This window comes from Pagrus major, chromosome 5 (assembly GCF_040436345.1).
Source record: "Pagrus major chromosome 5, Pma_NU_1.0".
Taxonomy (NCBI): Eukaryota; Metazoa; Chordata; class Actinopteri; order Spariformes; family Sparidae; genus Pagrus; species Pagrus major.
The window spans coordinates 31438601-31465794 of NC_133219.1; the positions used below are offsets into that span (position 1 = coordinate 31438601).

Here is a 27194-nt window from a genome sequence, read left to right on the forward strand (position 1 = left end):
CCCAGCTAGATTAATTGAGTTCGCGTCTGTAGGTCATAGTGAAATCCATCAACCTATTAGTGTGGGAGCTGTTTGCCTCACACCCTGTCTGTGCTACTCTCTCATGGCTGGCAGAGGAAACCTGATATAATGTAACTGTAACTCCTGTTTATTTGACAAAACGTTTGCATTTAAACTACTATTTATATTCAGTTGTTACGATGATGGTTAAAACTGAAGTAATTGTCGTATATGATTTTATAAAATTGCACAAGTGGTTATGGTTGTGACAGCATCTGAAATCAACGATGCAGCAATTTAATAAACACTTTGTCTCACACCCAAGCCTCACCAAGTGGCTTAGACAGGAAGTCGAGACGATTCAAGCTTCTGTCATCGCGCAGTGGATCCAAGGAGGAGTCCAGCATCGAGCGGGAGGGTCCATCCAGTCCCAAGCCTGTCCCTGTGGTGGAGCAAGAAGCTACCTCCATATTTAAAGAACGATTTGTTCCTCCAGACCTCAGCATTTGGGATTACTTTATCGCCAAGGTACGACCTTATGTTCCACTTATTTTTGTTTCATATGCAAGTTTAACGGCATGATTATATGTTAACCATATTATCGTGGTATATTTCCTCTTTTTTTGGGTGTCTTATTCATTATTGTTGCTGTGTTCATGTGTCTGTTAGCCTTCGCTGCCACCATCAGAAAGCAGAATTGAATACGACTCGGAGGAGAGCCAGGGCAGTGAAGATGAAGAAGAAGACTATGATGAATATGAAGATGCGTTTGACCCCAACTCTCCGCAAAGAGAGCATTCGAACCACAATTCATACAGGTGACATCAGACAATGTTATTAATCCCATACCAAAACATACAGTAACACGTAGACACAAAAATAGATGAGTAATAAATAAAATAGGAATATATGCAATGAAATGAAATATGTCAAGGAGTTCAGTGGAATAAAGGAATCTACAGAGAATTTAAAAGACGAAACGCAGAGGGAATAAAAGATTTCGAATAGTGCAAACGATGACTCATCTTAACCTCAATTCAAGTCGCCTGAAGTAAACCTGCATGTGTTTATGTCTCTCTATTGACTTTGTGTTGATCTCACTGCCTCTAAATTTTATTTTATTGAAGGCAGCTTTGGACCCATTTAGAGCATTTATGTCCAACTAATCTGATTTCTAAATGGCTTCTTCTCCTTCCAGTTGGTGTTTGATGCGTCTGGCGATGGTTCAGCTGGTGTTGGTCAACCTCAAGTCCTTTTACCCAATGGCAGGATATGATCTATTGGGTAAACACTAAAATGCACCACACATCCTCTGATGTACTAACGTCCAAGATGTAGATAAGGGGCGCCCCATATCTCACTGCCTCTCTAACCTAATCCTATTGCCTTCTTGTTTGTGCTTGGATTTACCACAGATCTGCCCGTGGGCTCTCCTTTGTGTCACGCTGTGCTGAAAACATTGCAGCGCTGGGAGCAGGTGCTGCAGAAAAGGCTGGAGATCTTCGGGGGCCCCCCTTCCAAGTACATCTCCACTCACCTCCAGGATGAAACAACCTCACCCGGTCCTGCCCTGCTCAGACACAAGGCTCTGTATGAACCGTCCAACACCCCGTTCAGGTACCAACATGAGCAGGGTAACACATGTTAAAGAATTATTATGAGAAAGTTTGAGGGGCCTCATAAATATTTAGGTTAGATTATGGTGATCTGCTCTTTACGGATGCATCTGAGCAGTGCCTAAAGAAGTTGGATACTGTATACTGTTGTGCTTTAAGTTATATTACTTTCTGTGGAAATCTCGTACACCACTGTACTCTATATGCTGCTGCTATCACTGTTCTGTAGAGCCCCAGACTTTCCCATTGGTGTGTTTTTATAAATAAATCTGTCTTTGGGCTGGTTCCTTCTTATCTGTGTGTAAAAATCAATATGGCCTCTGCTTTCAAAATAATCTACTGTTGTTGGTACCAAGAGTCAGAACAGATTTAAGCAAAAAAAGCTGTTAAATACGCTGCCCATTCTTCCTGGTATAATTTGCAGAAGTACCTGAAATTGCTACTGTGGGGGAATTTAGGTCTATTTTCAAAGATTAAGAAAATGGTACTCTTGGCAAAAGTGATTGCTCTTAAATTTTTACTGAAATAGTTGTTTTTTTTTTTAAATGTTTATGCTACCCTCTTGGCCTGTTCACTCTTGAGAAAGAGATGTTTTTCTTAATGAGGCTTTTACCTGTTTAAAGCAGCTGTAGGCGTTATATTCGTATTAAAACATGTTAATTAGCTCTGTATTCCGGCATCAATCACTGTTGGAGTGTTTGGTCAGCATCTCATGTCTCTCCTCCGCCTGCTCATGCAGTAAAAGAGAAAAGAAATTTACAGGATCCTCTTGTAAGGGTAATGGATTAAGCTACCTGTTCCAGCGCTTCCGGTGACGGCTAAAGGCTCATTTATGCTCCCTTTATGTACGGAAGAAATATATATACATATATATATATATATATATATATATATATATATATATATATATATATATATATATATATATATATATATATATATATATACATATATACATATATATATATATATATATATATATATATATATATATACATATATATATACATATGTATATATGTATGTATATATGTATATGTATATATGTATATGTATATATATATATATATATATATGTATATATATATATATATATACATATATATACATATGTATATATGTATGTATATATGTATATGTATATATGTATATGTATATATGTATGTATATGTATATACAGTTGTCCTCAAAATTATTCATACCCTTGCTAATTTTTGTGATTTTCTATTTTTGTGATGAAATGACTGCATTTTTTCAAGTTTGTTTATGAGGTATACGTGACCAACAAGTGAAAGAATGACAACAATACACAATTCAAGAAATTCTTCATTTCAGGGGTATTTTATTCATGGATTCCCAAAAAATGCCATGTTCAAAATTATTCATACCCCTGACAATACCTCAACAAAAATCTTTGTCCTATGGTTATTTCAAAATGTTACAATGGAATAAATACCATTAACATTGTTAAACAAATGTTAAACACTGATTTAAAAAGATAGCATCTTTCCAGAAGAGTATAAATAGAGGAAAAGTGTTCTGGTCATTCTCAATTTCTGGTCATCATGGTCAAGAAGAAGGAGCTCAGTGAAGACCTACGTCGACGTCTTGTGCGTGCCCACAGTGAAGGAAAGGGTTACAAGGCCATTTCAAAGCAGTATGATGTCCCTGTGGCAACCGTCCAGAGCATAATTAACAAGTACAAGAAATTCAATACTGTTAAAAACCTCAGCGGGCGTGGCAGGAAGCGTAAGGTGTCCCCTAAACTTGCCAGGAAAATATGCCGAGAGGTCAACAACAACCCCCAGACCACAACCAAGGCCCTAATTGAAACGCTTGACCAGGCAGGGACAAAGGTCTCACGGTCCACCATTGAGCGAGTCTTGCACAGAGGAGGTCTCCATGGACATAGGCCTCGGAAGACGCCGCTGCTCAGGAGGAAACATGTGCAGGCTCACCTGGCCTTTGCTAGAGGTCATTTGAAGCAAGATCCCAGCTTTTGGTCAACCATCCTGTGGTCTGATGAGACCAAGTTGGAGTTATTTGGCCATATGGATGCTCAATATGTCTGGAGGAAGAAAGGCGAAGCATATAAACCAAAGAACACTGTGCCCACAGTCAAGTACGGTGGTGGAAGCATAATGCTATGGGGATGCTTCTCTTCCAGTGGCACAGGGAACCTAGTCAAGGTCCAAGGAATAATGAAAAAGGAAGATTACATTAGGATCCTTGATGAAAACGTGAAGGAATCTGCTGAGAAACTACAGCTTGGCCACAACTGGACGTACCAGCAAGACAATGATCCCAAACACACTGCCAGGGTAGTGAAGAAATGGTTCAAGGACAATGATGTCAACGTCCTAGAATGGCCAAGTCAGAGTCCTGACCTGAATCCCATCGAGAACTTGTGGCATCACTTGAAGACCAGAGTGGTGGCTAGGAAACCGACCAACCTGACCCTGCTTGAGGCTTTCGCAAAGGAGGAATGGGCAAACATCCCACAGGAGACATGCAGGAAGCTTGTGGACACATACAAGAATCGTCTCAAAGCAGTCATAAAAAACAAAGGCTATGCTATTGACTATTAAAGAAAGACATTGGACTAGGGTATGAATAATTTTGAACATGGCATTTTTTGGGAATCCTTGAATAAAATACCCCTGAAATGAAGAATTTCTTGAATTGTGTATTGTTGTCATTCTTTCACTTGTTGGTCACGTATAACTCATAAACAAACTTGAAAAAATGCAGTCATTTCATCACAAAAATAGAAAATCACAAAAATTAGCAAGGGTATGAATAATTTTGAGGACGACTGTATATGTGTATGTGTGTATGTGTGTGTGTGTGTGTTTGCATAGACAAAGCAATATCCTTGATAAAGCCACTTCAAGATATGCCCTTCAGCTTAAACATCTTGAATTAATGTTAACATGATGCTGTTCAGTTGGTTACAGTTTCCCTTCAGCACCAAATATATCTGTAAAACACATCCATGCTAAAGAAATGTATTTAGAAGCTGTTCCTCAAGAAGTTTTAGCCTTCAGCAGATGTGACCCCTGTAGATTTCCACGTCTCATACAGCACGTACTGTAGGGATTTACTGTTCTTGGAGGAACAACAGTTACGTGTGTTTGTGTTTTGCCTTAAGCACCAGATATGTGGAGTTTTTTTAGATCAGCACCAATGGCCCAAGTCAGAAATAATATTTTCTAACACTTTTTGTCGTGCTTCAGTGAACTGATACAGCTGATTTAATGAGCATTAGCGTTAAAATGCAGGAGGTGTTCTGTTTGTTTCAGGACTAGCCACTCTTCAGCACTGCCAGTGAAGCGTCTGTGGCAGTTTCTGGTGAAACAGGAAGAAGTGCAGGAGACTTTCATTCGACACATCTTTACCAAGAAACGGGACCCAAATGAGGTACACTGCGTTTGCAACATGCCAAACCCACTGCATGAACTGTCTCCATGTTGCACAGCGGGCACATTGTGTAATAAATAACACATTAACTATTTTGTTATGATAAAATCCACGACATGTCTCTGTAATTACCCCCAGGCAAACTGCATCGTTATTGCTTTCATATCCCTCTTGGCGCGATTGTGCTTTTTTTGTTCCGCATGCCAACCACATGTGTTATTACTGCCTCCAGTTGCATGTTGATGCTGTAATTTTTATTCAAATAATTACACCCTGTTTGATTAACAGCACAATAATTCTGTCTTTGACTGCATGGTTCATCACTGGTTGTTGTTGTATGTTGTGTGTGCGTGTGTGTTTGTGTGTGACTACCCTGTGCTGCTTCCCCAATCATTAAAGTCGGGTGAGGACCAGACTGACAATATGAAATGTTCAGGGATGGAGGAGACAGGAAACCATCAGGTACTGCTGCTTCAGATCAATTGTGACTCATGGGGGATGGGCTGGGTAACAAATCTGATTACTGACCGAACTGTGTGAAGAACCAGTATGATTTATTTAGATCTTTACTTTTATTTCTTTTTATTTGATCAAATACTGCCTGATTTCAGAATACATTTCCAATTTTATTCTGAAAAAGTTCTTGTTTTTGGAAGTGTTTGTTTATATATTCAATAAAAGGAGGGTCTGGGAGATTATTATCCCTAAAAATTGAATGTTTAATAAATAAAACAATGCCATTTACCTATTTTTGTTATATATAATTTAAAAACATCTCTCAAAAAATGTAGATTATTTGGTCACAATTCACAAAACGACTGTGGTTTGAAAACTATGAAAACGAGGTGCTTTGTAGTATGTATCATTTTATCTGACAGTTTTTGTTTGCACAATATATGTGATGTTTTAATTATTAACAACACTTCTGATTCGTCAAGATGAATTAATAAATAATCTTGTAGTCTGTACAGATGTTACGAAACCTGAAACATTCTTTACATCACCACACCATACTGTAGTGTGGGCGGTACAGACTGTACCGTTGATTAGATACGGGAACATGCACATCATGTGGAATAGTTAATGCTGCCTGTCACATAATCTAAGAACTCTTAACATTATGTATAATTGTGTGTTTTCTGGGCCATGAACTCTGTATGTTCCTGTCAGTGTTTGATATTAATCTTACATTTCGCTGTCTAAATATTCATGTGAATATGAACCATAAATGTTAAATTGCACTGTACACTGAGGTTTTCTAATCTGCTGGCTCTCGCTGCGCAAGCTGCCACGTTTGTAGCTACTCCATTTGGCTCAGTGTTAATTAACCCAGTCTCTCAGAGGACGAGCTATGAGGCTGAATAGCTTCTGATTAATGGGCCCAACACTGTCGCAGTGAATCTGCGTCCCACTGGGATTATGTGCTCGGCGAAAATGGCAAACCACCACATTTAGATTTCTGCAAGTCAAGTTTTACTTTATTCCATCTGACAGAAAAAGACATGGTCTTTTCCCCTTGAATAAATGCAATAAAGACTTTAATTCAATCTCGTGCTCAAAGGCTGCCTCTGAGTATCTTCAGCATCAAAACTTCTATACAATATGCAGAGCCACAGTGTAGCCTACTCTGCATACATCCCATAGGACCTCTATGGTACAGTGTGTGCTTGTGCTCAGTGCTCAAGGGTTGTGCTATCTAACGGCCCTAACCCAGTTATGTGTTCCGCTGTGGTTAACTGTGTGGCTTGATGCACCTCACATGTCCTCTCCTAACCCTGACAGAAACACAAAGTGTAGGCTTGTTGTAACATCAGCTCCGTTATCTTCTACAGCAAATACTTTGACAATCCATTTATCAACCAGTCTCATTGATCTCATCGGGTCATTGGTTCTGTAGCGTGAAGGGGAATGTATCTGAAGTTATGGCTGTTATTAGTCTACAGCGATGTTAACCAATGTTTCTACTGTAATGATTGAATCTCCATGGTGGTGATTTTTGTGTTTGTGTATGTGTGTCTTGGTTCCTCTGTGCAGACTGAGTCAGATCTGGGCAGCCCCGGAGGAAAAGCACGTATCATCCACAAGGAATCTGACATTATCACAGCCTTCGCCATCAACAAGGTACAGCTCTTTTACACAGATGTCACTGAAAAACACACTCCAGCAGCTGTATATGATCCAATTTGTTTAATAATGTTAAAATTAATCAGTATTATGGAAGCCAGTGTGATCATCTCTGTTTTAAAGTCTATTCTAGTTTTTTCTCTGTTACTGGGAGAACGTTGATTATATAAATATATAGAGATAATTGAAATGTACAAACCTGACTCATGTCTATCGAAAAACTGCATCTTTTTCAAGCTGCAGCAGGCAGCTGTTTTTAGTGAAGAAGCTCTGATAAATCTACTGTACACCATCAACCCAGCACCCAACTGCAGACAGTCAAAATTTAGCAACTAGCTTTTGGACACATTGGAGCATTTAGCAGCTGAGCTAAATTTTAGCAGCTAAGAGCTGGTGGAGACCAAAAACAGAGCCAAGAGGAGAGTGATTATTGGACATTTCTTCTTCATAAGGTGACAATATATCAGTGGCTGTGTGGTTTTAGCCCAGCTGTGCATGGTAACAATGTTTTGTAGGATGGTAAAACAAATTGTCAGAAAAAAATAACATTTTGCTTTCTGAATTTGAAATTGGATTCAAACCTGAATTTTAACTCATGGCTTCACTTCACAAATGCAACATTTAAATTCAGAGCACACAATTCTAATTTATTTATTGTTTTGGCCAGTGGCACAACTCTTACACCATATCCTCGCCCCTTTGTTGTTGAGCCCCTGTTTTCCTTCACTGTGATACTTGAAGCTATTATTTAAAGGGGGAAATGGTGCTCGCTCTAAACAACAATCTAAGAAAGGCGCACCACAGGTCATCAGTGGAAGCAAATCGTTTTATGGTTTTGTAACCACAGGCAGAATAGAGTTTGGAAAAGTCTTTGTCTCACTCATATGGACCTTCACATACATCTAACCTCACCCTATGTCTTTCCCTTCTCCTCTCTGTCACCTGCCTCTCCCTTTCCCTACTTTCCGCGTCTTTCTGTCTCCCAGGCAAATCGTAATTGCTTAGTCATGGCATCCACCCATGACATTCAGGAGTTGGATGTGTCATCCATCTTGGCCACACAGATCTTGACATGGATCGATGACGATGAGGCTGAAACCAAAGGGTAGGAGAGTAATGTGTGTGTGTTTGTGTTTGTGCATACTGTACTTGTTGAGGCCAACGGCTATGAGCGTTTATCAAGAATAACATTAATTCACCTTTTCACCCTCATACCAAGAGAGTTAAATTAAGTGTGGGCGTCGGATAACGTGATTGGTTCAGTAACAGTAGAAGTCGTGTAGGTGTCGTATACAGTTTGCTTCTGCATTGTGTGTCTTTGATTAGATGGGAAGCACAATCTACATTTGTGTTTGTTTATGGCTGCTCCTTTCAAAGATATTATTTTAACATGTCAGAACAGGGTTTCTTGCTGAAAGTATACATTATTATTGTCCTGCATACTCTTTCTTTACTCTAGCTTTCTCTATATTTGCACTCAAAGTAGTGATATCTTATAAAGAAGATAATGCTGGCATAATTTTGTCTCTGTTATGTTATTTTTCTCATGAAAATATACAGTACCTCATTATGATTCTGTCTGTGTAGTGTTGGTGGTGATGACTTCCTGGTGGTCCATGCACGTGATGACTTTGCTGCCATCCACGGCAGCACACCGTACACTCACAGTAGCCCCGGCACACCCATCAACATGCCCTGGCTGGGAGGAGTGCAGACGGGCCGGGGCGCATCTGTGGTGAGACCTCGATTTGTATGTAATGATGCTACATGAGCAATTTGTTCTTCTCCGCCGTCTTTGATTAAATGGCCACACGAGTTGTTTTGCATGTTTTCAGCCATTAACTGCAAATTGCTAATACTTTACATAGATGACAGCCGTTTTCCCAAGAAAACGACTTTGCACCCTTGGAGCTAAACTGTAGGTGGGTGTGAGCTAGCATACTAATAGAGTCCATTTTATTGATGTCATTTTTCGAGCAAAAAGGAGGAATATTCCCTAGTTCCAGCTCACCCATTGTGAGTTTTTGCTGCCTTTCATTGTCTTTATATTATCGGAAGCTGAATATCTTTGTATTCAGACTGTTGGTCTGACAAAAAGCCAACCTTTTTAAGATGTCACCTTGGGCTTTAGCAAAGTAATTAACCTTTTTTTTTTCTATGTTCTGACATTTTATAGATCAAACAATGATTTGATTATTTGAAAAAAATAATTGCATCCCTTATTTTTTCAAGCTTTTTCTTTTGCTTCATTTAATCTCGGCACAGTTTGGAGATACATGTATTGAGTCAGAAAACTTGCTTCAGACCATTAATCTATTGTGTAATATTCAAAATAATAAGCCGAGTCTCAGATGTTAGAGCATCCCTAAATGTATGAGTTTTAATTAGAGATGTTCTAATACCGCTTCAATATTTATACCCGAATTTTGCATATCAGCCAACACAACTGTCTTATAACACAAACTACAAACACACTATAACCTTTTTTTTTTAACATGTTTATACTTCTTACCCTGTATGGATGCCATGGTGTGGTTGCGGCTGTACAGAGATGCTGCAAGAAAGAAGCAGAGTCCGATTTCTAATAAATAAATTACGTCGTATCAGAGCATAGACTTGTGGACTTGCTACCCAATCCTGCAATTTAGGCAGTATTGGTAGTGAAACAACCCTAGTTTTTAAACGGTTGCTTTCGTTGACTGCATTATTATATTTTTCTAAGATATTTATATATTATTTTATTCAACCTTTACTTAAACAGGAGAGTCCTATTTGAGATTAAGAATCTCTTTTTTAAGGGAGGCACTCAGCAGCATTAAAACAAATACTGTAGTTACAGATAAATTCACACAAGGACACAAAGCAAATGGAAGTTGCATTTTTTAAATGCTAATTTCTAAGAGTCAGTTGTGTATCCAAGCAAATTAGAAACATTGACCTCTTAAAGATTCTGGCTTTTGTTCTTTCATTTTTTATTTGAAAGCATTTATTGAGATTTGGTCCTTGAGTTTCACGTCATTCTGCAACATATTCAATACCAAGAGTGCAGAATAAGCAAATGCCCTTTCTATAATTTCTGTTCTGGCATTACCAGAAGTTAGTCAAACACTGTAGCTGGCTAACTGCTTAATGTCAGTAAGATGCTGTGTTGCGGTTTGGAAATACAAACACTGGATAATCGTGGTCAGCTGCATTATCAAGTAAACTCAGTTTATATTTCAACTTAACCTCAAAAATCATCGGTATGGTCCCTTAAGCTTCCATAGACAGTACAGTGATGATTGCTATATGTTTAGCATACCCCTCTCTGGACTTAATCGATGTCGTCTATTGCTCTGGATCTGTCCTTCTTCATACTCATAGCAAAACCCTCATAGCGGTTTAAGTGACTTAAATGAATAATTCATCTTTATGTGGGTTCAGTTTGCCTGTTGTGAACATTGGCCTCCCTCATTGACTTACAAAGGAACAAAGATGTTGCAGACTACTACAGCGTGTGCGACATGGGGCCCAAACCTCAGTCATTTTTATGCTTTTTTTAAAGGAAAGATCCGTGAAAGCCGTTTTACTAAGTTGAGAAACTTGGCGTTAGCAGTGCGGAGGGAGACTGATATGATTCTGGTGGTAGCAGTGTCTTTGAAGCGAGTAGTTGTGAGTCATGTTTGTTGATATTAACCAGCTCGCTTGTTGCTCTTGATATGCAGAGCCACTCTGCATCGTAATTATTTTACCAACCAGTGTGTTCAAGGTTGGAGCAGAATACATTCAGAGACAATAATGAATAAAATCACTGGCAGACATGGCTGTTACTGTCCGCCTCTCCGGCCACCTGGACAGTAAACACTAAATGAGCAACAGAATAATAAGACAATTTATGCTAAATGTTGACAACCATCTACTCATGCTGTAACTTAAATCCAGCATTACATATGTACCTTGGCAAAATCCGAAAAGGATATTTCCTCTTGCTTGTAGTGCTTGTTTTGGTGTGAGTTGCAGAGTTTTGGAGATATCGGCCACAGAGATATCTGCCTCATCTTGATTGTAATGGAGCTAGGTGAAACCCGGCATGTGGTGCTCAAAGTGCCCAATAATTAATTCTAAAAAACTCAACAGGAATGTCTCTTTACAGAAATCATGTTTTGTGGATTATCTTGACTGACCATGTCATGATTTCTGGAAAGAGACTTTGCTGTTGAGGTTTTTAGATGTATTTTTCTGGCACATTGAGCACCACAAACCAGTGCCATCTAGTTCCATCACATTTGAGAGAAGGCAGACATCTCTACAGCTGATTTCTCCAAAACTTGGCATCTCACACCAAAACAATCTAGATGATTAAATAGCACTACAGGTGAGAGGAATAATTCGTATTTTTGATTTTGGGGGAAATTGTCTCTTTAGGGTCAAAACCACAAAAGTAATCAGACAGTGCTAAAGTTTCTCTGTTAGTTATTTTTCATTTTTCCCTTTCTTAAACCTGAAACCAACCAGTTAACTCTGCAATGCTCACCCTAACACGTACACTCAACGAGTTAAGAACAATATTATTAATATCCACAAAAGCTCATAACAGCATGTGAGAATATGGGACTTAAATAGGAGTCCCTATGTAATGTCTCGTCTTTTTATGCTTGTGCAAAGTCAGACTTTATAAAATATGCAAAAGAATTCTATAATTAATGAGAAAGCTGATGAGAAAGTTTATCAGTGGTTTGACTGTGTGAACAGGGTTAGGCATCCTTCATGCAGCTGATGGTAGGAGACGAAATCTCAAGGAACCTCACAAGGCTATGATGCGATTATAAAACGGTCATCGATGCATCTTTATGCATCAACATCAATTTCTATACGTGATTTATTTTTTCTCACTGTGACTACTTCCTACTTTTAAAACAAAGCATATTTGTCATGATCCATAATTAAAATAAACAGATACATTTACTTATCTTTGCTCACGCTCGGCAATCCTCACCAGAACTCAAGAAGAAGCTTTGAAAGTAAACATGATGCCTTTACATTTCACCCTCCAATATTTAGTTTTGAGGAACGTACGGCCCTGCCTTACAAACCTGTTCCAGGCGATAATAATGTCAAGAATTGGGTTTTAAATGTCCAATTAATGACACTTGAAACAATGTTTTTTTTTTTGTTTTTTTTTTCTCCACCCTTCCTGATGGTCATAAAAGACTTCAGTAGCTTCAAAAGCTGCTGAAACGTCGCCTAAAAAGAGTAAAACAAAATTCAGCAGTCCTCTAATGTCTGAATGAAGACGTATTATTTACACATAAGACAAAATAAACAAAACAAATTTAAAGCAATTTCTTTAACTGATAGTCGGCTCCCTTAACAATTAATTATTTCTTAATCAGTAATAATATATTAATATAAAGTAAACACTAAGTTACTTGAATAATAAACTGAATAACACAAAATGACTTCATTTTAGATGCGGTGCTTCCATCTGTCACTATTCAACAACATCTCAACTTTTTGATGCATTTGTTCCAATCTCTGATTATCAGTAAAAAAAAATTGTATCATTTAAATTCTTTATGGCAAAATATGATTAATCATTAACATCCTTAGCCATGACTTTAACAATTGAATAAGCTGGCAATGAATATATTCTATGTGTTAGTATTGCAAACTATTACTATACATAGCAGTGTGCTTGTCAATCTTCTAAAGAATCCCATTGAACCATAATGAAGTTCGGCATTTTTACTCATGTTGGCCTCACTAAAAATCTTCTCTTCTTCACTTGTCTTCTCTCAGATGATCAAGAGAAACATCAACAATGTGAGAAGAATGACCTCCCATCCCACACTGCCTTACTGTAAGTACGCCTTAGATCTGTCAGTAGATTAGAGGGGGATCCGCCTCTTAAATTTGTTCTCCAGACATATTTCTCATGTTGAGAAGAGCCTTCAGGGGAAGATTAAAATCACACAAAAAGTTTCTCTTGTGTTGATATTTAGCAAGTGGAAAAGTTATTTTTTTCCTTCTGGTCCCAGTGCTGCTGTTGGTTTAGAGAAGGCTGAATGAGCCCTACTTGTTACAACCTCGTGTTTTCCAGCCAAACTGCAGAATAGGGTTTGAGTTGTGAGGTGTTTGGCCGGAATAATTCCCAACAGGACGCAAGAATGGCTGTTCGTGTGTGCGTGTGTGTGAGAAATAAACCGTTTCTCTCATCAATTATAAAATAGGTGATTTTGGGAACAAAGAAGTGCCAAAGGCTCATGTTGGGACCTGAATGCTCATGGAGATGCACTGGAAAATGAACCAAACTTTTTCTTTTTTTTTGTTTCTCAGACCTGACAGGAGCTCAGGATGGTAGCGTGAGGATGTTCGAGTGGGGTCACTCCCAGCAGATCATCTGCTTCAGAAGTCCAGGCAACTCCAGAGTCACCAGGATACGATTCAACCACCAGGGGAACAAGGTGACAAAGCCACACTCATACTCACTTTGAACAGTTTACTGTCACCATACAGATGTCAAAGGAAGCTGCATGGATTATGTTTACATGTACACTATTATTTTGAATATGACAATATTAAGAATTTGATTCATTTCATGGGAACAGCATATACAGATTTAGGCCTTATTCTGAAGTAACGATATCCAAAATCCAGTTCTTTATCTGTATTATTATGGGAAACAAAAGCACTGTCGATGATATTTCAGTGGAAATGCCAATTAAACGCCAATTAAATAATATTCCTGTCATCAAAATAGTGAGTGACAAAACATCATGAAACTTGGTATTAACAAGTTTTTGAAAATGCATAAATATCTCAACTCAGACCTTTTTAAGAAAGGTGGTTAAACGAGCGAAAGAGGGCGGCACGGTGGGGCAGTGGTTAGCACAGGTCCTCGGTTGGGATTCCCAGCTGGGGCCTTTCTGTGGAGAGTCCTCCCACAGTCCAAAGACATGCGAGTAGGTTAATTGGTGACTGTAAATTGCCCCATAGGTGTGAGTGTGATTGTTATATGTCAGCCCAGTGATGAACTGGCGACCTGTCCAGGTCGAACCCCGCCGCTCGCACAATGTCAGCTGGGGTACAGAGGCCTACAGATAATGAATGAAAGAGAGAGGCTGTGTTCTTCGTTGGGAGTATGCATGGCTGCGTGTAAACAGGAATATTAGTGGAATATTAATTTTCACTAGCCGTGTAAACAGCTTAGTCGGAATATTGTCTTTTTCAGTAATATCAAACAACATTAATGTTAACGTGGACAGTGATGCGAGCCTGTCAGATTGAGCAACATTTCACACTTCCTCTCATCACTTTGCCATTCAGGCACGAACCACAGTGGGGAGTTTGGCTTCAGCACATATTGTTCTTCAGCTGAGTGATTCAGCCGCTCTGAACTCGGGCACTTGCCTCGAGCTAATAATTTTCTCAGATGGCGCATCTCCTGTGCCAGTGCTATCTTATCTGCTTGTCCTGGCCAAAAGAGTGAAATATGCTTTTTTAAAAAGAATTGGACAGAACAGACATGCAGAGCAGTTGATTTCCGTTACGTAAGTGGTGCTTGGACTCGATGAGACTGGTCACATGTTTTGATAGATAATTTGAGCACAATCCAGATCTCCTGCAGGGAGACGGGGTGTGCAAACACAGGAGTGGCACCAGATATGTTGTTGTCAGTCTATGGAAAATGAAGGGTAATTCTATTTTGAGCAGTGTCTGATAACTGCTCTCTGAATGTTTTCTGTAGTTCGGTATCGTAGACGCTGATGGAGGTTTGAGCCTCTGGCAGACCAACACAAGCGGGAACGCACCCAAACCATATCTGGTAAGAAATTCACGGAGCCACCTGTTTGTTTCGAGTTTTTTTCTGTCTTGACTTTCTTGGTGTCGTCGCGCCCTCTTCCTGTCATTCTCATTTTTGTTTACTCTTCTCCTGCTTCTCTGTTACTGTCACCATCACTAACCGTCTCCTTTGTTTCTCTGTGCCAGACGTTGCAGTGCCACAACAAGACAGCTCACGACTTTGTCTTTGTGGGCTCCTCGTCCCTCATCGCCACTGCGGGTCTTTCAACGGACAACAGGTGCGAGAGACTCACCAGTCTCCTCAAATGAGTTCTATTTCATAAACTTCTAATTAAAATCTGAAACTCTTCCATTCAGCTCTGCTTCACTGTGGCCAGTGAGTGTTTGAATGGATAGTAATTTGGTGATTTTTGACTCCACAGGAACGTGTGTCTGTGGGACACTCTGGTGACTCCTGCGAACAGCCTTGTACACAGTAAGAAGCAGCACAAGACAAGAACTTTTTCAAATGAAGTTAAATCTCTGGTTATATTTCAGTAGGGCTGCAACTATCGATCCAAAGGCCAAAGACTCTTCATTTACTATCATAAATGACAAAGAAAAGCAATAAATCCTCACATTTAAGAAGCTGAAATCAGCTTACGTTTGACATTTTTCTTGAAAAATGACTGAAACAATCGATTCTGAAAATGGTCTACAGTTAACTTTATTTCGATTAACTAATGGATTAATCTGCTAATTGTTGCTGCTCCATTTTTAAGCAAAAATCTGTTTCCAGCCTCTGAAATGTAAATATGTACTGTTTTTCTTCATCTTCTATAATATTAAACTTGACTAGACATTTTACTGACCAAATGATTAATTGATGATTTGAGAATTAGTTATCAATAATGTCAAATGAAGCCTTAGATATTACTCACTTTCCTCTCCGTCCTTCTGTTTTATTTCCATCTTTAATGTTTCTCTCGATTCGGTCTTTCTAATGTATCCATCTCATTCTCCTCAATATCCTGTCCTTCCCCAATGTCTCTCTCTCTCTTCAGCTTTCTGCTGCCACGAGTCCGGTGCTACCGTGCTCGCGATGGCCCCCAGGCAGCAGCTGCTTATCACAGGCGGGAGGAAGGGCTGGATCAGCATCCTGGAGCTTCCCCACAGGCACCAGCGCCAGAGCTTCCAGGCCCACGACTCTTCGCTCAAAGCGCTGGCTGTCGATCCGACTGAGGACTGCTTCATCAGTGGATCATCAGAGGGCAACATCAGGGTATTTATGACTGAGTTCACTTTCATCATTCGCAATTAAATAACTTTCTATTAATTAAACATGACATTTTCAGAAGTATATTCCAGACAGAGAAATGTATAAATATTTTATTAGTGTTTGTAGAAACCACATGGTTTGCTCTGTTAGAGTAGAAAAAATCATTATTTTGAGAAGTGGGAACAGTAATTCTAAAAACTTGGATTATGAACAGTGTAGATGACTTCCTGTTCACAGTTGACCTGTGGATGACAGTCCTGAAGGGTGTTTGCCCCCCAGGTGTGAATGCCTCTCCTCCACATCAACAATAAGATGACTGTTGCATTTTTCCATGTGGACAGTGAGCGACATATAAGTTAATTAAAACCAATGTCACACTTCTTAGTAACCACCTGCTCAGGACAACAGCCGAGACAATGTAAACTAAAGTGACATGGGAAGAGGAGAAGAGATTGTGTTTTGACTGAGCAGACTGGAGATGTGACCGTCTTCAGCTCATACATTTCCAGAGACAGCAGGCCTTTCATCTTGTAGACTTGAATATGTTGGCACAGCTCACACAGCTGTCACTCCAAGGATGAAGCCGCTGCGTCACACAGACGTACAAGAAATGGTGCAGTGCACATCTTCTTGAAATTCAAATGACTTTCATTCTGGATGATTGCACACAAAAAAACCTCCAAAGCTGTGTGTGATGCTACTCATCTGAAGTCATTATATTGGCTGATTGAAAATTTAACATGGGTGTGCTGCAAATATATAAGCTTTTAAAGTGTTTGATGAAAGTCCGTGGAAGCGGAAGATTAACTAATATGTAGAGACTTCAGTCTATGAAAAACCATATCAAATAATAAAGCTCCCCGGCTGGGAACACGAGTCAAATAATGCACAGCTCAGCTTGGCCCTCACCGGCTCCTGAAGATGTAAACCTTTGAAAACAGGTCGCAATGTAGAGTTTTATTTTTTTATGGGCACTATTTAAAACCGTGGATTTGTAGCAGTGAGTATTTAAAGCAGCAGAAACGTGTATGTGGGCTCAAGTAGCATCTTATAGAAGGTCACTTTCCAACAAAGTGCTGTGTGTAATTGAATAGAAACGCCAGATGTTAATTTACTTATGTAACTAATTGTTAATCTTGCATTTCTGTTTTTAACATCATGAAAACAGAGCTTGTTCCTGTGCCTGAGAATTCATAATGAAGAACCAGGAGGTTTAAAACCTTTAAGTTTCAAACTGTCAGAGAAGAAGTGAAATTGTACTGATTGTCTTGAAATACTCACAAAAACCCACAAGGATAGAGACTAGTGTTACATCACGCTGGCTGTCCCTCTCTCTTCTTGCAGAATGTCTTATTTTTCGATATTAAAAACACATTAACCATCCCCTTCTACCCTCGACTCTGCAGGTTTGGAGTCTGGCCACACAGTGTCCGCTCTACACCTTCCCCAGCGAGCACGCCCGCCAGTCGCTGTTCAGGAACCTCGGCACGGGAGTCATGCAGATCGAGGTGGGGCCGACCAATCACATCTTCTCCTGCGGCGCCGACGGAACCATGAAGATGAGGATCCTCCCCAACCGCTACAGTGTTGTCAACAACAACAACAACCACGGCAACCTCAAGAACGATGTCAAGTTCATCATATAGAGAAATATAGAAAGTGTTGAAAGCAATTTAATGAATAATGTGAAGTGCTTTTTATGATCGATGCCAGCTGCGGGAACGCTTGGAAGAGAAGCCCTCATGGGTTTATTTTTAAAGAACAATGATGTCATCAGTGTAGATGCAGGGGGATTATTCACAGATTTACAGACTTTCACAGAGTGAGAGCGTGTCGTCTGATGCACAGGCCACAAGAATGACAATGAACAGAAATCTGCTGTGATTTGTGTGAGACATGCACCAAAACACAGGAGCCTCTACAAGTGTTTTAAACTGTGGTGGAAGTTAAAATGGCCACAGGGATGGCACAGTCAATCAAACTGATAGGGAGACACAAACGGACGGTGATCCGTGTCGACTGAACAGCACATGGAGAGCGTTCTCAGGTGGTTTTTGCACAGGAAGTGAAGCTGTAGAAGGAGCAGGAGTGACAAGAGACTGTGCAGCATTGTTCTTCTCATACAGCATCACCTTTTCTTATCTTTGGAAAGGCGGTCGTGATGGTGGAAGCTCCTCGGGATTCACTGCTGGAGCGTTGAGGTGGTAAAGGACAGGACACTGTGTATGCAGTGTGTCATATGGAGGCCCACTGTTGAACCCGCTCAGCACAATGCAAAGGCCAACAGACATCGTACAAAGCACATTATATCCAGTCACAAGGACTCACGGCGCATTCTGGTGCTCCATATCAATTTACGAACACAAATAAAAAAGCAGAGGAGCCGGTGTTTGTCACCATTAGACCTCACTTAAAGTATTACAGGATGTCAGTTTCATATCACATTGTGTTCATTTTAGGCATTTTTGCCTGACGTCCTTTCCCAGCCTGACTTGAAATAAACACTTTGATTTTATAAAAGTGTGAAGAATAAAAGCATCTTAAATGTTAAGGAATTGTGACATTTGGCTTCTGGCAGAGAAGAATGATATCACTCACATGTCAGTCCCCTTACATGTAGAGCTACAGCCAGAGGCTCGTCAGCTCAAAGACTGTCGTGCAGAATAAACCAACTAGAGATCGACCAAAACTATTTTCTCTGGGCCGACACTGATACCAGTTATTGGTAATCAAGGATAGACAGATTATCAGGGCCGGTATTCAGAATTTTCCAATTATTGGCATCTGTTTTTTGTTTTGTTTTTTTTTGGTGTCAGATTGCCGATAAATATCAATTGATGCCCCAAAAAATGCACTACTTTGACTCTGATGCAGCATCCTTCTTCTGTAGTCACCACTCAGCGTCCCGCCAACAGACCTGTGAAGAAAAGTAACTAAAGTTAAATAAATGTAGTGGAGTGAAAGTATAACGTAGCAGGAAAAGGAAACACTCGAGTAAAGTACCTCAAAATTAAATTAAATAGTAAATTCTGACTCAAGATTTTTATTTTTCTTGGAAATTCGTATCAGTTCCAAATATTGATTATCGGTCTCCTTGATTACTAATAATCAATAACGGCCCTGAATACAGTGGTTGATCCCTAATTAAGGAGTACGATAATCATCTTCTTCTCCTTTATTCTTCCACTCCACTTATTATTTGATTTATTTGATAACTTCATTTACTGATTCAGATTATTCAGTGTTGATGGGTTATTATTTGTGACGTGTATCCAATCAGGGAGGGACAATAAATGAGATCGCAGAGAGACGGCGGCGTCATCAGAGCAGAAGTAAAGCATTTTAAAGTAACGAATTTATCGCATTATAATTGGACGAATGCTGATTATGGGATCTGCTAATCTGCTAGGCTGATAATCAGTCTATCCATAAAACAAACAATATGAAGTGCTAATTAGTGAGTTTAAGCCGTTCCCTCTTTCTCTGTCTATGCTAAGCTAACCCGTTCATATTGAACAGGCGGGTATCGGCATCTACTCGAATTTCCCGAAACAAAGAAACATTCTTAAATTTGTGACTCGAGTTCACAGGTGTGCTGCTTTTTTCATGGACTACCTGAATGCGCCATTTCTCTTCATCTATTTGCACATTAAAAAAATTAAGCTAAACTATATGTAGTGTAATGCATAGAACTACACTAGGCTGGATGGCAGTAAAGCAGTCCAAGCCTTTGGTAATAAGATTGATATGTAGTGTGTGATAATCCTGGACTAGATTTAACCAATGGTAGTATTATTATTATTAAGTGTCCTTAATCTCTGAAAACTACTTCTGCCATTCTGGCTCAGTACTACAGTACTGTTGGTCCTGATAATATTGATTATTGTTGATATTAAGTTGCACAAAGTAGCTTTAATTTAACAAGGCCCTCGTTGGTATGGGACACCATGAATAATACCTTTTCTGGCTTTGTTTTGATTATTTTGAAATGTTCGATGTTAAGCTTGAGAACATGTAGCAGGAAACTTTGCTGTTGACAATGAAAAAGGAGGGTAAGACAGAGCAGTTTAACAAGTTTTAATCAATATCCTGTTTTGTTGTGGACATGTTTTATTCCAATTACAATGCACTTGTCTTTCCTCGACTCCAAACTTTCATCTTCCATGATTTGAAAACTGCCTTGGAAATGATATTGTTTGCCTTGTAGTCATCTTAATTTTGTGATCTGGCTTGCTTTTTTTTAATTTTTTTTTTATAATCATTCAGTTTCTTTATATATCATCCAAATGCAGCACATGGCCTTCATTAAATGTAATCTAGGTTGGTGTGTAATATAATGCGTCTTCCACATAAATAAGAGGTTCAGATGTCCTATAGCCGTTTAGTTTGAAGGAGTATAATCCAGTAAGCTAACTACCCAGAGACCCATGTTGTGCTGCTGTAGGGACTCAAGTGTACATTAGTTTGATTTCAGGGAGGACAAACTGAGGAAAACCTTTAAGATGAAGCAGATTTATTGCAGTTATGTATATACATAGATCCATAGACTAGGCTTCTCGTAAATGGCAGCGTAATCATTACTACTAGTGTTAGAGCAGTGGGTAACGACATAAAGCCATTCTATGAAGAATATCAGTGTACAAATATAGGTATATTTATGAAATCTGTTCATATGTAGGATTATAGACTGATCAAAAGGCAGGTGTTATCGTATTTCCTGCTTGTTTTTCTTTCACTTATTATTGGTTTACCTTTTCTTCTTTATCATTTCCTGATGTGGGCTTGAACAACGACGTTGGAATTTCTTTTTTTTTTTCTTTTCCCCGCACATCAGCGTGTTTGGAAAATGATGTGTACTCCTGCAGTAACTTGAGAATAAAATCTTTTATCAAAGCCAAACTATGTGTACTTCTAGAGAAACTGTAGAATAAAGAAAGATTTATCAGACTGCTTATTTTCCTTTTAAAGACTCAAACAGTTGAACTGCATCAGTGTGTCGGTGTGAGAAGATTAAACAAGCTCCCTTTGCTTAATAAAAAAACAAAACAAATATCACATTTAACTTTTTCTTTTTTTTCCCCCCCTTCTTCGATCTTGCAAATGTGAATTTGATCAGATGATTCTAATTTTATAATGAAGATATTGTGTAAATCGATGTATTATATACAGAAAATGTACTGATGTAATAAAAAAAAACAATGATATAACCTGAGCAAATGTTTTTTGTAGTGTTGAAAACAGGCGACTGTCCATCGTCTCAGCTTCAGTGGGATGCAAAACAGCAACACGTGACTTCTCCAGATTGGGTCAGATATTATTTAGTCATTATGTCCCGTTTTTAGCCACATGTTGGTGTATTTAAACTCGGCAACATTTACTGTTCATAGTAGTAAGTATAAAGGTAATATTTCGGTTGTTTCTAGTCTGAATATTTCCATTTAAGAGCAAACTAAACCACTGATGTTCATCATCATCACTGACATTAACAATTAAATGAATATTTTCATAGCTAATAAACTACATTTCTATACATTTCAAACAAACAGAGGTCATGTTTACATCCAACGTTGCTCACCAAAAGCCATCCTGTGTGTCCTTGAGGTCTAACAAAACACGTACAGAGCCATATAGTTACCATTCCTGGAAGTTTATTTATAATTACCCTAAAACGCCTATCCCAGTCCAGCCTGAAGTAAATTCAAAGCTGTTGTTGAACCATTTGGAGTACAGGCATGGTTTTGAAGGGTTATAAGAGGATTTTTTTTCCCCGAAGCTGCCAGAAGAACTTAGAGATTATTCTGAACACACAGAATTATTTATTTTTCCTCGCCTAAATTTTGCTAATGCAAAAATAAGCCTGCAGATGACCTGTAACTGCCCCTGTTAGCTGGAAAACACAATGGGTCCACATCAAACAGTCTTACACATTCCAAGCTCAAGTTTAATAACAGTATCACTGAAAATGAAGACTTAACACTTTATCTTCTAAGGAAATATTCAGGTGCCTGGCAAAAAAAAAAAAAAAAAAAAGCCATTTTATGATCTCAAAATAACGAGCAGAAACTCATTACAGAGCAAAACGCATAAAACTACATTAACTTGCATGAAGTCCAACTTTATGGCTTTTAAAACAGACAAACTATATGTTGGTCGATTTGAAATCTCATTGGCTACATGATGCATCAGTCATCCGGAGGCTGGCGCGTAAGTGGCTCAGGAGAGAGGAGAAAGAAGAGAGAGTGGGTCACTTGTCTACAGGATCACTCACTGGTCGTTGTAAAATCTAGGGTGGGCATGTAAGCTCAGTTTTATTAGTCTACTGATGTATTTTATGATCTCTGTCAGATGAGCATGACGGTGTTCGTGACGGCTTACAAATGTACTTTTTAATTCAGTTCACATTGATTTCTGGATCACAGCAGGAGGACAGAGCAGAGAGGAGACAGGGGGGGTCCAAAAGATAAATTAGAAGAGCCCATTACTTTCATCTCTCGGTTGCTTGCTAGTAGTCTTCTTCTCTGCATTGCTGCATTTCTTTGCATAACCACCACCGACTGTCAATCAGTAGAACAGTTTAAAACCAGCATGTCTCGCGTTGCCTCAAAAAACAAACAAAAAAGGGAACCTTTTCATAAATACATTACTCCAGAGTGCTGCTGGTGGTCAAAGACTCCACAAAAGGACATTTAAACCTGCAACAACGGGGTTTTTTGGCCTCTTGGGAGCAGCAGAAACAAGTCGTAAGGTAGAAACAAAATAATTCATTTGGAGGCAGATTTCCATCGTCATGTCTATTTTAGCCTCCACAATCTGCTGAAAGAAACAAGCTTTTAGTTTGAATTAGTTTATTTTTTATAGAGAAGCAACCATTATATTTCATTACATTACAAATTCAGTGTAAATCATTCTTATAACTAGAAAACTCTACATCACTATACACATCATGAAGCTTCTGTTGAGATTACAATATCACACTCTGAAGTCATAATTCAGTGGTCTCTTATTCCATTATGATGACTAGTTCACCAGTCAGACTGAGCTTCAAGACTTGTTTAGTTACTGTTTACTGTTACACTCACCCAGTGTTGGGCAGAGCTTTGGTTCACTGTAGTAGAAGCTTTCTCTTCCACTAATGTAGTACAACATCTCATTGAATAAAAATAGACTTTTTGAGTAAAGCTGGGTTACATTTAGCAGAAGCAGATGTTAATTTCACATTTGGATCTTTAAAGGCAATTTTGTTAAGTGCACATTTAGCGAGGATGGTCCTGAGCGAGTAAACAACCCGGCTGAAGTAACACTGAATATCAGACCTGGAGACATGACAAAAAAAATGATTTTTCTTCTTTACAGTATTTGTACATTTTATGATTACAGTCAAAGTTAATTTACACGAGAGTTCATTCTGAAGTAGCGCTAAATGTCACCAGGTAATTTTTTTCATGCGTTTCCTTTTGAGAGGCAAAGCGTATCAAGTACACACACACATGAATCAAGGGTTTGCGGCTGAATAGTCAGGAAAAAATGACTTCTTTTCACCTAAAGAAATTTCCTTGACTGCGACGGAACACGTGGTGAGGGGGGTCAAGGAAAGATTTGAAGGAGAATTCAACTTTCAATTCAACTCCAACTTCACTTCTACACTCATGTGCTCCTGTGTGCTGTTTCCAGTATTTGAGTGGCAGGGGAGAGCGAAGGAAACAATACAATGACTTTACAATACATGACTTTGTTGATGTTCCTCACCATCAACCCAATGTTTACTTTCGTCCGCCATGTTTCAGCAACATGACTTCAACTCGGCAACATGCATACCAAAATTTTCATTTTTTGCGTTTGTTGTTCTGACTTGAGAGGGCATTCATGTGAATTTTCCCAGTCGGGAAAATGTTTTTCCAATAATTCCGATAATTCACACAGTTAGACTATGCTTTGTAATTTCGCAAGGGCAAATGATATTTACTTGGTCTGCCACGGTCGCTTTAAATGTTAAGGCCGAAGGGAATGGTGGGACGGCATTATTTCCTTTCCTTTTGTAAAAAGGATTATTCAACCGCAACCAGGGACATGAAACGTAGAGAGACGGTAAGAGCTGGTTGGCGCTTGAGTTCCTGGAGTCATCTGATTGGTTGGCTGAGGAGCTCAAAGCCTGGCGTGGTCCTTCAGGATGACCTCCAGCTTCTGACTCAGCATGATGTTCCCTCTAACCTTCAGCTTGCCAGAGAAGAACGCCTAGCAAAAACAACAAAGACACAGTTGAGTAATTTTTTTCCCCATCAAAGTCTCCGCTGATTTCTCGCTGGTTGGCTGTTAGTGGTTTTCAAGTACACAGGGAGTAAAATGAGGCCAAGACGCCCGTGGCTAACACTTCATACAAATGAAACAGTAACACGCCAGGTCCTGGGCCTCGGGGAACATGTGACTGTGGTTGCTCTGGCAGCAGAACAATGAAATAATATTCATATTCATGAGGTTCAGAGCCGAGAGGCGCAGTAGAAAAGTCGCTTTATTGGGTGAACTGAAGCACTGACGATGTGCAGCGCTTTCCTCGGCTGAAATCAATCACGGGATGGCGGTTATGTCAACCCCAGATGACAGTTAGCAGTGTCCCTTTTAACTCTACCAACTAATCTTCCTCCAGTTACTCCTTTCATCAATGGAGAGTCTGGAAAAGACCCCGCCTGAGGGATCTTCAGAACCCTGCAGCAGCGCACTGACGCTTTTTATGAAGAGTGCACACACACACAGGCCTCAGATCAATATCAAGCGCTCCAGGAAGCATAGAAATTCTGTACAGTGATGGCCACTCCCTGTGACAGATGAGATGCTACAGACATAACAAGTAGCGTCGATTGATTGCCCGCGCTGAGTGCTTTCTGATCTTCGTTTGATAGATCGCCGCCTTCCATTTTTCTTCTGACATGACGGGATCAAGGGAGAAGTTATTACAGATTGAATGGCTCTTCAAAGGCACTTTCACTTTAATTAAAATGAGAGAAGTGATTTTAGCATCGGAAGAAATACGGGATTTCAAATGTGAGTTTTTTCAAAAGCTAAAATGCTTCCCTGCAGGAGGGACCGAGATATACTGTTACAGTAGAAGTCTGGCTTTGACATGGATAAACATGCAGGGAAAAAGTCATTCACAGTGCATCGTGTAAACATCAATTCACAAATGCAAATTAGTGTGGAATCTCTCAGTTAATTTCCTGTTTCCAAGAGGTGTTATCAGCAGGCCAAAAGGCAGACCTACAACAAATCAGAGCAATGAAACATGTGACGTAGCGCTGAGCTAATTAATGTGAAATAGACACGATTTTTCAAGCATAAATGCAATCGTTATGCTATAAATGAACTAAATCGCTGTTGCATGACTGCAACGTCAATCAGCATTGTTATAATGTCTTCAGCTCGACACTACAACTACTAGCAAGCTAGGTGCCGTCCAGACAGGACAGTGGAAGGAGTCACCAGTTGACACGGTCAGTTGTTAACCAGAAACACCTTCAGTGCTGTAGCTTGCCTCGTAACAATTCATTAACATTACTGTACACATGCCAGAATCAGCCAAGAGGCTACTTTTCATCTGTAGTTCCTAACCAGGTGAAAAGTTGGCGACTTAAACCAAGAAACTTTTTAAAACAACAATCATGATGTAATGTATGTCCACTGCTATGAAAGACAAAGACATGGGCAGCAATTAAAGCAGAGTAGATTTAAGTGCAACAAAGTAAACACAAGCACAGCAAGCATACACAACATGAACAGAGATTTATGTCTGACTACTTGTGTGTTACCTTCTGAGGGTTGAGCTTCCCCTGCACCACCTCCATGAAGTCTTCATCTGACACTGTGATGGTCACATCCGCCTTCCCGCTGTAAGGGCCTTGATGCAAGGAGCCGCTGCCGTTTTTCAGATCAATGGCTAAAAGCGGACAGAGACAGAAGGTGGAATAATTCACCGACACTGTGACGGGTGTCTCCCTGGGTTTGTTGGTGTTCGGAGTTATTAATCAGTCATTGACGGTGTTTTTGTCCTATTCTTAATGGTGTATTTGACAGCTTGTTAGCAGCATGTCAAACTGGATCAGCTTAGCGGTAGACACGCAAGCAAGCTGAAATATAATAATGTAACATGGACAGAAGGTTCGTGGTATTATTTTAAAAATCCTTCGTATTAGAATCAGTCTTGACCTTTCAGTGAGTCGGAAAGATAACACACAACCATCCTCCAACAGGAATTTGCCCTCCTTCTCCCCTGTCAGAAGTTTACATTTTAATTAATCCCATGTGTATGTGACATACCATAAACAGCCTCTTAGCTCCACACACAGCTGAGCACTTTATCCCATCCTTGTGTTTTCTTGCTTTTATCACATGAACCTTTAATTATATTCTGTATTGCGTGAGCAGTTCCAGCACTTTGACTGTCTTCATCATTTTATTGCCCTACTGCAAAAAGAATGTATTTATGTGGCACACAATCCACCGACATTGCGTCCAGTGCACTTACTCCACTGCGCAACGTTCTTCCCATCTTTGGTGATCTCCCAGCCGAACACAGCGTTCACTTTCTTGACCAGCTCTGAGCCCAAGTCTTTGATGCGACGACCGATCTCTGCGAACACCAGCTCGCTCTGAAGGCCTCCTCCCTGCACAAAGGAGGTAGAAATAACAGAAACACCAGTCAAGAGATATTAAGAGAGCTGATTTTTATGTCACAGATTTGTCAGAAGTACAAATTCATTCAGTCTATAAAGAAAAAGGAGCATCAGAGGCTCCATGAATTTGATAGTAGGAAAAAGAGGAGGATTGTTGTTTGAAAAGCCTGACGTACTTGAGTGAGATTTTCTGGAGAAGCCTCTGATGTGCCGTGTAAATCCACGTAGGCCCCAGCTAGCACAACGGCGTCCGTCTCCTTCACCTGGATCAAAGAGAAGAGCAACACATGCAGAACAATCACAAAAGAACAGAGAACAGCGACGACATGACAA

The 27194-nt window shown here is 39.6% G+C and overlaps 2 protein-coding genes across 4 annotated transcripts in view; one reads left to right on the top strand and one right to left on the bottom strand.

The window, feature by feature from the left end:
* Positions 1 to 21417, top strand: part of LOC140995554 (dmX-like protein 1) — a 59028-nt gene extending 37611 nt beyond the window's left edge. For 2 of the 3 annotated variants that reach the window (XM_073465574.1, XM_073465575.1), the window contains exons 36-51: positions 326 to 528; positions 670 to 818; positions 1199 to 1284; positions 1416 to 1617; positions 4919 to 5036; positions 5436 to 5498; positions 7071 to 7157; positions 8147 to 8265; positions 8748 to 8895; positions 12939 to 12999; positions 13476 to 13603; positions 14887 to 14964; positions 15129 to 15220; positions 15365 to 15417; positions 15986 to 16203; positions 17607 to 21417. In XM_073465574.1, coding sequence (XP_073321675.1) covers positions 326 to 528; positions 670 to 818; positions 1199 to 1284; positions 1416 to 1617; positions 4919 to 5036; positions 5436 to 5498; positions 7071 to 7157; positions 8147 to 8265; positions 8748 to 8895; positions 12939 to 12999; positions 13476 to 13603; positions 14887 to 14964; positions 15129 to 15220; positions 15365 to 15417; positions 15986 to 16203; positions 17607 to 17846 — 2045 coding nt within the window. In that variant the 3' untranslated portion in view covers positions 17847 to 21417. The remainder of the gene's footprint in view (positions 1 to 325; positions 529 to 669; positions 819 to 1198; positions 1285 to 1415; positions 1618 to 4918; positions 5037 to 5435; positions 5499 to 7070; positions 7158 to 8146; positions 8266 to 8747; positions 8896 to 12938; positions 13000 to 13475; positions 13604 to 14886; positions 14965 to 15128; positions 15221 to 15364; positions 15418 to 15985; positions 16204 to 17606) is intronic. The other variant, XM_073465576.1, reaches the window with a different exon arrangement.
* A 1611-nt stretch (positions 21418 to 23028) lies between these two features.
* hsd17b4 (hydroxysteroid (17-beta) dehydrogenase 4) overlaps positions 23029 to 27194 on the bottom strand; it is a 28320-nt gene continuing 24154 nt past the window's right edge. The window contains exons 22-25 of the mRNA XM_073465562.1: positions 27038 to 27124; positions 26714 to 26852; positions 25998 to 26125; positions 23029 to 24432 (exon numbers count right to left, since the gene is read on the bottom strand). Coding sequence (XP_073321663.1) covers positions 24343 to 24432; positions 25998 to 26125; positions 26714 to 26852; positions 27038 to 27124 — 444 coding nt within the window. The 3' untranslated portion in view covers positions 23029 to 24342. The remainder of the gene's footprint in view (positions 24433 to 25997; positions 26126 to 26713; positions 26853 to 27037; positions 27125 to 27194) is intronic.